Source organism: Arachis stenosperma, chromosome 10, assembly GCF_014773155.1.
Source record: "Arachis stenosperma cultivar V10309 chromosome 10, arast.V10309.gnm1.PFL2, whole genome shotgun sequence".
Lineage (NCBI taxonomy): Eukaryota > Viridiplantae > Streptophyta > Magnoliopsida > Fabales > Fabaceae > Arachis > Arachis stenosperma.
In genome coordinates this window covers 130,427,234-130,437,850 of record NC_080386.1, presented here as the reverse complement: position 1 = coordinate 130,437,850, position 10,617 = coordinate 130,427,234, and the positions used below count along the sequence as shown (strand labels likewise).

At 34.2% G+C, this 10,617-nt stretch overlaps 3 protein-coding genes across 3 annotated transcripts; 1 reads left to right on the top strand and 2 right to left on the bottom strand.

Annotated features, from left to right (window-relative positions):
- Positions 1-743: 743 nt before the first annotated feature.
- Positions 744-3,545, bottom strand: LOC130956177 (upstream activation factor subunit UAF30). Its single transcript, XM_057883218.1, has 3 exons — positions 3,385-3,545; positions 1,298-1,523; positions 744-1,140 (listed from the first exon to the last, which is right to left on the bottom strand). Exons 2-3 carry the CDS (start codon positions 1,469-1,471, stop codon positions 1,012-1,014), a joined length of 303 nt encoding a protein of 100 aa, XP_057739201.1. The 5' UTR covers positions 1,472-1,523; positions 3,385-3,545; the 3' UTR covers positions 744-1,011.
- A 405-nt stretch (positions 3,546-3,950) lies between these two features.
- LOC130954702 (uncharacterized) lies at positions 3,951-7,627 on the top strand. Its single transcript, XM_057881460.1, has 4 exons — positions 3,951-4,512; positions 5,409-5,583; positions 6,406-6,683; positions 7,071-7,627. The coding sequence occupies exons 1-4, from the start codon at positions 4,072-4,074 to the stop codon at positions 7,176-7,178; spliced, it is 1,002 nt and encodes a 333-aa protein (XP_057737443.1). The 5' UTR covers positions 3,951-4,071; the 3' UTR covers positions 7,179-7,627.
- A 141-nt stretch (positions 7,628-7,768) lies between these two features.
- Positions 7,769-9,190, bottom strand: LOC130957746 (early nodulin-like protein 21). Its single transcript, XM_057884592.1, has 2 exons — positions 9,019-9,190; positions 7,769-8,097 (listed from the first exon to the last, which is right to left on the bottom strand). Exons 1-2 carry the CDS (start codon positions 9,188-9,190, stop codon positions 7,769-7,771), a joined length of 501 nt encoding a protein of 166 aa, XP_057740575.1.
- Between the last annotated feature and the right edge of the window lie 1,427 nt (positions 9,191-10,617).

The window sequence follows — 10,617 nt, the reverse complement described above, 5'->3', positions numbered from 1 at the left end:
TTCAGATTAGTTGGATAAAAAAATAATATAAAATTTTTTTGTTGACCAAAATCTGAGATTTTAATTGCACAAAAAATATCTTTGAAATCCACAAATGATACATGTAACATACTATTTGTAACTTAATGAGATGTAACTTTATGACCGTTAATGATACATACTATTTGTCAACATACTAAACTGGATCTGACTTTGCACTAACGAATTTTAATCCATAAAATTTAATGTCATGAATCAAATTGCTCCCGGAGCAAGTTTTTTTTTTCCTCATTTTCTTTTACAAATTCAAATTTTCTATTTTTTTTAAAACACGCTAATTTATTTTTATTTTTGCACAAATTGTTTAAATGTAAGTACTTTTATAAATGTTAAGTTTAAAATTTTGATGGTGCAATTATTTTTACAATAATTTAATTTTATAAATTTGGTAAGAGTAAAATATATTTTTTTTCTTCAAATTAGTATATATGTATTTGACTATGCTAAGAATTTTTTTAATTATTTTTTTAAAAGTAAATATTAAAATTAACCTACATTTATATTTTAAGTCAATTTTTGTTATCTCTTAATCTTTATCTATCTACTATTTTACTGACAGATTATTTGTCAAAAAATTACTTTTCTAACAATTTTATTCGTTAAATACGAAATATATATTAAAAGGTTTTTGGGCAAAAACATATTTCAAATTTTAAAGACGAAACTGAAGCTTAGTCCAACCATTAGAAACTAAAATATTAAATAATACTTTATCCAACTTATTTCTACGAGGAGTGATGGGTAATCTTTCAACAAAAACGAACTAATTAACAAAATTCTAATAAACATGATTCCTAATTGCAAAATTGGGAAGACATGAAAAGAATACCATGACCATTTCAAGCTGGACTATTCCAAATATGATAAATGCATTCACCATTCAGCATTCAACAATCCAGCGACTCATACGAAGGTATGTGTGTGCTTTACAGTACAACAGGAACCTTGATTTGTAGTTTTATACAATAGAACTCACTTTGGCTCTTTTGGAAAATGCAGCTTGATAAGCGCAGGGAGTTCTGCTAGCTCAACCCGAGGTTTCCCCAGCAAAATACCTTTTAGCTTTTCATCACAGTTGACTACATTCTTGTTGTTTGGATCCTGTTCAAAGCAGTGAAGCAACTCATCTTTTAGTCAATCCATCAAAGCTACATCTTAATACATCAAACAAAAGAAGGTCAACTCATGACTCAACCTGATACTGGACAATATAAATTCTCCGTATGAAAGAACATACTTTTCAAAATAAGGAAAGAACCTGGAGATTATTGGTTTTGATGTAGGACCAAACGCGCATGAAGCAACCCAAGCGAGAGATCTGAGATTGACCTACGAAGTCTCTGAGAGAGGATGGAAGGTTGACAAGGTCAATCAAGTTGGCAAGCTTCTTTGGGTTATCAGTGACAGCTTTCTTCATGCGCTGAGGAAGCATTGCTTTTTGTTCTCAATAGAAAATAAGATGTCGCTCAGAAAAAGATTTTAGGCTGAAAGAAAAGGGAAACGGGCGAACTAACATGAGGGTATGGAAGAAAAGCTAATGGATAAATAATTAACAACAACTACTACTACTAAGCCCTTTTTATCGGTTTTTTTTTTGTTTGTGCGCGGGGAGGGGAGTTTTGAATTTTGCAAACATGTTAACATTTAAGGGGAATCAAAATCACCATGTATCTAATTTTAATAATAAGCAAGCTCATTACAAATATTAATGCCAACACAAGAATTAAAATATACTGCATTTTGAAGTAAAGAATATATCATTGTAAAAGGGTTTGCTTTTGCAGCCATTTAATATTGACAATCTCCCACTTCGAAAGAAATACAACAACTTGTCCCACTTAGGCATGGATCATACAACACTACTGCGCCCTTTGAAAGAAATAACACATAAAACGGAGTGCCTACAAAAATTTTGAAAATATAAAATCATAGCTTATTGAGAAAAAAGAAACTTATAACCACAAAAGATTCCTAAGGCTTATTTGAATTTAAAGATGTCGTTTCAACCATCCAAGTTGGAGGTCCAAGCACTCAGACATCTCGCAAACAAGGTTTTTCTACCTGATAATCAATGTATTTCTAAGGCTTATTTGAATCTAAATATGTCGTTACCATCCAAGTTGGAGGCCCAAGCACTCAGACATCTCGCAAACAAGGTTTTTCTACCTGATAATCAATGTATTTCTATGTTTAGATAAAATAAAAATGCTATGCACTAGCTAAATAGTTCTTAGGAAGCTTCATGTTAATATGTCAAAGATAAGATAACGAAATGTGAGACAAAAGTTAAAAAAGCATTAATATTACAAAAGTAGGAAGGGAATCATGCAAAAGAGCCATCATATCTGGACCTTTGCCATATATATAGAACATTTTTGCTATCCCTACAACCCGAACCAACTTTTCAGACAACTCGTCACATGGCCCCCCAAAATGTGTATACTGCATCCCGTGTAATTTCACATTATCACACAGCCCCTTGTGTGACTTCACACAGGCCGAGTGCAGACCAAACAAAAGATGAAAAGAAAAAAGTTTCACTCATCAGCAAAATTGTTTGGGGTTTATTTTCATATGAATATATGATGAGATCAGAGCTCATATAATTATTAACATATTTGGTCCACAACCTTACATATTTCTTATTGAATAAATAAATGAAATACTAGAACTCAGCCTGATCAGTTATATTGCAACAATGAAGGGGAAAATGGGAAATCTATCACTTCTCCAAAAACAGTGTGTATTATGCAATTATAACAAATCATACAAGAACTAGTTGCAGAAGAAATACTTATTTTTGTGCTGGAAAGGCACTTAGCATGGAATAAGAGAATAAAAAGAAGAGCAATTGGATCAGCAGGGCTTGTATATCTATCCCTTTACTTCTTTTTCTCATCCTACCATTTATAAACTTGAAATGATGTGCAATTGATTCACTCTCAATTCTCAAATTCTCAATAAATCCATGTAGAATGTATACTACAATGCTAGATTCTCAAAAAGGATTAGCTGAAGGCGGAAACGAAGACAAGCTAGTTGATAGCAACTACATACCGAAATCACAACTATTCTCACTTTTTGACACTGAACTACAGTTATATTAGAACATGCACCCATACCTATACCTACACAATTTTTGCATTGGAATTGCTCTAATTATGAAAGCAAGACAAAAAAAAATCTTCAGAATTTGATTACACCAGTAGGATGAGTATCAAACCCTAAAAATAACACTAGTAGACAATAGAATCCCAAGGATTCAATCAAACCTAGCCATTAAATCACATCATAAAGAACAAATGATCAGAATTGTTTCAGAGAAAGAGAAAAAGATAAAGTCACCATTGGACACGGCGGAGCAGAGAGGCGCTGTGGATGGAAGAGGGAGGAGGAGAAGGACCCAAAGTGGAAAAGGGAGGGGAGGCAGCGGAGTGTGTTTGGAGGGTTTGGTGTTGGAGGCAGCAGCGAAAAATGGTAGTTTAATCTTCAAAATACTAACTATATTTACGAGTAATTTTAATGCACCACAAAGAGTTTTGGAGAGTAATCTAATTACATTATTTTTTTAATGACTATTTATGTTGTAAATATAAAAAGAATTTAATTTTAATAATAATATCAGTATAAATGAATTTTATACTTATATTTCATTATTTAACGATATATTATAAAAAATAATTTTTTATATTAACTGCATTACTAATTAAATAAAAAAATAATTATTTGTTAATATAATATAATATAATTAGTACACCATTTTTACATTATATTAAAATTAATTATTTATAATTTTTTATTATAAAAATTTAAGTGTAATTATTTTTATATAAAATTAATAATTAAAAATTATAACAATTCAGTCTATTTAACTAAATTGTTGTTTAAGTGCCTTTTGCGGGATTCTAAATTTCTAATTAAACGGGTCATGCCGCTAGCTTCATTCCAAAGCAGCCAACTCGTCTGTCTGAGACCGAAAATCCCTTCCAAAATTCCTTACTATCAACGACCACCACCGCAAACAAAAAAGAAATGGCAAATTTAATAACAAAATCCCTAAAATCAATAAAATCCCGAACACTACTCATCCCGCTCTCATCATCCCTCTCACACTCTGTCCGCCGCTCAACCTCCGCCGCGCAGCACCAACAACCACCCGCGTCTGACTCCTCCTCCTCTTCCGCCTTCACCTTCTCATCTAACGGCGACAACAACAACAACAACAACCAGAGCATATATGTGAAAGGGCCGGATCGACGGTCTTCTTCATCGGTGACGATGCCGATGTCGTTCATGACGGGGTCGATAGTGGGGAAGCGCTTCTACAAGAAGGTGACGACGAGGGAGGCTGACGACGGGAACGGGTGGACGGTGATGCTGGACTACAGGACCCTCAAGACCCCTTCCAAGAAACCACTCAAGCTCCCAACTCTTGCACTTGCTAAAGCCATTGCTGCTGAATGGGAATATCAGGTATTCGCAATGTTTCATTTGTTATGACTTATGACATTGGTAATTTAGCTCTTGAACACTGTTTATATTTGGAGAATCATGAATGCATTTCCTTTTTCCATGGACTAGATTGTCAGTAATATTATTTTCTGGGAATAAATTGGTGGTTTTCTCTTTATTGTTGGTGAATAGTGTTGTGTAACATCCGCATATAATGTAATTAGCTTGGAAGTAGGATGAAGCTGAATAAATTAATAAAAGATGTTGAAATATTGCAATAGTTTTAGTCCTTATAAATTTAGAGTAATAGTAATGACATGCCATTACTATGTGGTGAGTAACAGTAATGATATAGCATTAGCATCCTGTGTTCATAAAAATAATGATATAGCATCCTGAAAATGTTTTAAGCATCATACAAGAATGAAGTAAAAAGTATATTAAGATATTGGTTTCAAGGCTCTGAGTCACTTACTATGGCAACCATGGTTCTGAAGTTTTTGGTACTTAAGGACTAACTAGTGTAACTCTTACGGATTTCGTACCTCCTTTTTTACCTCTTATCGTCGAAAACTAATATGGTGGATGTCGATTTGTCGTCGATGGAAAATATTTAGGAAAAACTTAAATAAAGTAAATATACTAGTTGAATGAGTTGCAACTAATGTTTCATCACCAATCTGGGATTATCACAATCACAACAACTACTTGCTGCAGTCTTGCAGTCGGTGATGAAATGTGCATAGCCAGTTATCAACCATTAATAGTCAGTTCCAAATTCCTGTGGCTTAATTTAATTCGACTTACTATGGCTTCTAATAATGTTTCATACTCAGTTTATCTGTAATTCTGGTTGCTTAGGAGTTAGGAGTCTATCATTGTATGTGGACTGTGTAATGACACTTGATTTGTTGTAGCAAACAGATGGTATTAGACCCTTCACAATGCCTCTTATGAAACTTGCTTGTACTGCCCTGGAAAGAGTTCCACTCACAAGGCCAAAAATTATTGAGCATTTGATGAGGAAATTTCATCAAGATTTAGTCTTTTGCCATGCTCCTGCTGACAATGATTTGACAAGCCATGTCCATGGTATGTTATTCATTGATATGTCTTTTCATTTCTGGTTGCAGTTACTGAATTAATGAAGTTTATAGTTAATGCTAACATAGTCTATTATTGTAAAAATTGATTAAAAGAAAAGAAAGGTTGTATTCTATTAAAGCAAGTTGAGTATGTTTCATTAGAGAAAGAATAGAATTAGAACTGATAATTTCAACTTGAACATTTGGTTAGTCAATTAGAATTGGAGGACCAAAACCTTGGGAATCAAATTCTACAATTTATAGGGTTAATATTTAATAATTCTGTGAATTGGTATCTCAACCTCTACCATAGTATAGGTGTCCAACGATGCTTAGTCCATCTGGCCCATCTATCTGTTTAGCTATGAAATCATTAAGGCCGAAAATATACTCCATCCTGTTTTGGAAAAGTGTCCATTTTTAAGGTTTGATTTGGTCCAAATAAGTGTCCATTTAGGAAAACTAGTCAACATTATTTACTGTTTTTCCAGTTTCCACTGATAACCTTTTTTTTTTTGGGGTGGGGGGAGCATAAGAAAATACTTAATAAGGGTAATTCGTACAATTAGTTTAGTGCAAAATCAAGATGTTTTCAATTATGTCCCTAATCCATGCGCGTATTTATAATATGACACTTATTGCGAAACAAAAGGAGTCCTACATTGTTAAAAGTAGATTTCAGTGCTTCTTAAAGTGATGATTATTAGACATGCATTTGTTGCAATGTTATTTGGGTTAAAAAGAATCCAGTCTCCTATGAAAATAACCAAAAATAACTAGCATGGGAAAAACTTGAGAGATTTTATTTTTGAATCTTCTGACTTTGCAGATCGCCAAGTAGAAAAATTGAACCCTCTGCTTTGCTGGGTGGAATCGGAATTTGGATTCAAGCCAGTTGTGTACTCGAGCTTTTTTGGTGGAAAGCAGGAAGATGGTCTGGTAAAAGCCGTAGAGAACCTTCTAAAGAGATCAGATGACTGTGAATTGGCAGCAATTGATGCTATTGCTGCTGCAGCGCATTCTTTAGTTATTGCTATAGCTGTTGTCCGTGATAAATTGCAGATTGAGGAAGCTATTGAGCTCATTAGACTTGAAGAAGATTTTCAGGTTCTTAAATTCGAAACACCCTATATCCTCCCTTAGATATACTTGTTTTCATTTTTTGGAGATTAGTACTGTACCTTATAAAGTTACAAGGTATCAGTATGGTTGAAAATTTGTCCTGTCTCTCGTCTCTCATCAACTAAAATCAGTGCATCATGGATCAGTTTTTTTTTTTTTTTTTTTTTTTTTAAGGGACTAATTTGTTTGAAGCAAAAGTTATTACGGACCAATTTAGAGTAATTAGCTTTTAAAATTTTAAAAAACTTGTGTCCAAATATTAGACTATTTATTATATCAAAGGTATGGATAACCCTTATATAAAGAAAGGGTACCCTAACACATTCACATTATTTTATGACTTTTATCAATATAACTTGATTCTTTTCACAGGTGGAAAGATGGGGCCTGGTTGAAGGTGGCCATGATGTGGATATCGCCGACCTTAGGGTACAGGTTTCGTCGGGAGCTGTATTTCTCGGTTTGTCTAGGAGAACTTAAATTTCTTGAGAAGTAGCTATCAGCTAGTTTATGAAATAAGGTTTTGTCGACATAGATATCCAAAACTTTGCAGAAGATCATGCGCAATCTTCGCCCTGGGATGGGTAGAAACGTTAAACCTTGTTAATGTGCCTTTACTCAGCATGATTGCAAACAATTTTTTTGGATTGCGGATTGGAAAATGCCAAGAAGAAATATAGCTGCTATAAAGGAGTTTAGAATATCACAAAGTGAAATAATTTTGCTTTTTAGCATGTGATTGCAAGGTTGAACTCATGAAAAGTGGAGAAGTGTTGTATCAATTCGGATGATTGCTTTTTATGCTTATGATTCTATATGCTCTATTTTAAGACATAATACAATCGTGTAAAACTCTTTATGCTACTAGTATTTTATGCTACTAGTATATCAAAATTAGACTATAAATGAAACAGAGATCAATACACCTTATATAACAGAAGTGCATAATAGGTTCCAATACAAAATCCCTGACTACTGGAATGAAAAACACCTAATAAGAACAAATAGCATCACACACAAACACAATAATTTTCCTAATAAGAACAATACTACACTAAAATCACATAACATTACATATAGGAACGAAAAGCATCAGAGGCCAAAACAAAGGGAAGGAACAAGAGGGTTATTATTATTCCAGAAACACCAGCAAAGGGTGTAACTGCATCATGGTACCCATGAGACTTGTCATGGTCATCTGGAACCAGAACCCTGATAGCCATCTTCTGTCCTTTCTCACAGTGCCCGGTGGCGCCGCTGATGAAGTAGAATGTCCCGGAGTGTTGGAACTTGAACTCAGTGTTGCCAATGTTGGAGAAGAAGGTTGGGTGAGTTGAGTTGCATCTCTTGTAATCTTCCTCACCCACCTGCATCACTGAGTCCTTCCTGTACCTGAAACCTGCACACACACACAAAACTCAGAATTAGTAACACTTGATTTATTTTATTTTATTTTTTTAAATATAGTACACAATTTTGTTTAAAATTGTGTGTTTTGATGTTGTATGTTGAACTTGTGCAATATGTTTATTTTGGGTATTAATTGAGCATATTTTCCTTTGTAGTTTGACGTTTTTTTTAATTATATTATTTATAAATATCAATTTAAAAATAATAATTTGAAAAAAAATTGATGGGAGTAAAAAATGTTCTTAAGATCCCGAAATTTAAATAAAATAAGAAGTGCATGATATACCCACTAAGATAAATTGTGAGTTCAGGTGCAAATATTAACCCATTTGTTCAAGAAGGAAAATGAATTCTCAGGTCACAAATATAAATAAGATCATCAATCTCTTCCCTCATGAAGAAAAATTTAGTTTATAATAAGACATGCACACACACATACATCTATTACATAGTGACCCTTTTGTTTTATCCATATGAAAGGTGAAAAAGAAGTCATTCAAATTAAACTCGTAGAAAAGCAAATACTACAACATTGATCTATGCTGAAAATCGTTAAATAATTTTGAAATTTATCATTTTCAAATATGATGATGATCAATTTATATGAGATGATGAAAAAAAGTGATAGGGTTTAATAATCATCATATTTATAACCTATGGAATAAAAAAAGAGAAAGTTTAGGAGCCAGCAGATTTTGTGGTTTTTAGCCATCAATTAATCATTAATAATATTTTTAATGGTGTGAGATTACTTCTAATGATGTAGAATCATTCAATTTTTTTTTATGGTTAAATGCTGGCCATTATTTAACAAAAGTGCTGGTTTCTAACATTTCTCTTAAAAAAACCTATGTGTGAAAGAAATAATAAGCAAGAAAGCATGGAATAAATAAAAAAGAAGAGTGCTTACGGATGGAGTCACCAACTTGGAACCTGTTGTGAGAAGCCCAGATATTGTAGATGTTGGTGTCATTAGAAGGCGGAACAACCCACCCCTTAGGGCCACCCACGTCGAACTCAAGGGAAGCCACATATTGAAGACCCAAGAGAATGACCAACACAAACACAACAGAGGTAGTCATGGAACTCATCATCATCATCATCAAAGAAGAATAGCAAGAAGCGAATGAGTGCATATGCAGTGAAACTGGCTGAATTTGATGTGTATATATAAAGGGGTTGGCGAAGTTGGAGGAGATATAGGGGTAGTGGGCAGTTACTACGTTACACTAGTGCCATGCAAGCTCACATGGTTAGAGCCTTATTTTTTCTTTTTCTCTTTGGTTTTTAATGATTTTTTTTACTAGCCTTGTTATTCTTTGGCTAAAGTTATAATTGATTATGTCTGATATGTATAGTAGATTATAAAAAAAATCAATGTTCTTTTGTAGTCATAGTCATTGTAATAAGACAAATTCTGTGGTGCCTATAACTTTGATGTCGAAATTGTCGAACTTATCTTTTATGGTAAAATTTAAATATTAAAAAATTTATTTACTTTTATGTTTTTTAATTTAAATATTAACTTTTATCTCTTTTTAGTAAGTTAGACAAATATATATAAGCACCATAGTATGCACCTTGTAATATTTATAGCTAAAATTAAAAAAAAAAAACTCGTGTGTTTTAAGAACAAATGAATGTTCTTATTTTGTATTTGCAATGTAAATTAGCTTGGGATTAATTTTTGTTTAATCAATCACCTTGAAGATAATTAATAAGTTAGAACAAACACAAAAAATTGAAGGGATCAATAACCATTTTAAAATTACTTTTTAAAATTGTGTATATGTGAGAGGAAAAAAAAGTTAGAGAAATTCAGATACTCTAATCTTTTATCTCAGTAAGAGTCATGGTTCTGAAAACCGGACCGGACCGACCGGTTCAACCGGGAAAACCGGGAACCGGTCACCTAACCGGTCCGGATAACATTAATAACCGCCTGGCAAAAAACCGGTCAAAAAACTGGTCGAACCGGAGGTTAACCGGCGAACCGGAAGAACCGTTCGGTTTTTTTACGGTTCAATGGTTTGCGAATTCATGTGCCAAACGACGTCGTTTTGGCATTTTTTAAAAAAAAAAAAAAAAAGAATAACGTTCGCGAATCGCGACTAACCCTAATTTGATACCCCCCCTTTCTTTCCCCTTTCTTCCCCAGTTCCCTTTCCCCACAGCGTCCATAGCCATTAGCCACCCACAGCGCGCCAGCGTCCATAGCCACCCACAGCCATCAAGGCCACCAAGGCCACCATACCCGAGCCCGCGACCACCACCGGCCAAGCCTGCCTTCTCTTCGCCACCCACAACCATCGAGAGCAACAGGACTCCTCGTCGCCACCCACAACCATCGAGAGCAACAGGGACCACCACCGGCCGAGCCCGCCTCCTCGTCGCCACCCACAACCATCGACAGCAGCCGACGACCACCGGCCAAGCCCGCCTCCTTCTGAATTTGGTAAGACTATCTTCTTTCACCTATGCTTCTTGATTTTGATTTTCTGAGGTTCTG

Coding starts and splice junctions, on each gene's coding strand:
- LOC130956177 (XM_057883218.1), bottom strand. CDS start 1,471: ATGCTTCCTCAGCGCATGAAGAAAGCTGTCACTGATAACCCAAAGAAG. Junction 1,141..1,297: donor TCAAAACCAATAATCTCCAG/GTTCTTTCCTTA, acceptor TGCTTTGAACAG/GATCCAAACAACAAGAATGT.
- LOC130957746 (XM_057884592.1), bottom strand. CDS start 9,190: ATGACTACCTCTGTTGTGTTTGTGTTGGTCATTCTCTTGGGTCTTCAA. Junction 8,098..9,018: donor CCAAGTTGGTGACTCCATCC/GTAAGCACTCTT, acceptor GTGTGTGTGCAG/GTTTCAGGTACAGGAAGGAC.
- LOC130954702 (XM_057881460.1), top strand. CDS start 4,072: ATGGCAAATTTAATAACAAAATCCCTAAAATCAATAAAATCCCGAACA. Junction 4,513..5,408: donor CTGCTGAATGGGAATATCAG/GTATTCGCAATG, acceptor GATTTGTTGTAG/CAAACAGATGGTATTAGACC. Junction 5,584..6,405: donor TTTGACAAGCCATGTCCATG/GTATGTTATTCA, acceptor CTGACTTTGCAG/ATCGCCAAGTAGAAAAATTG.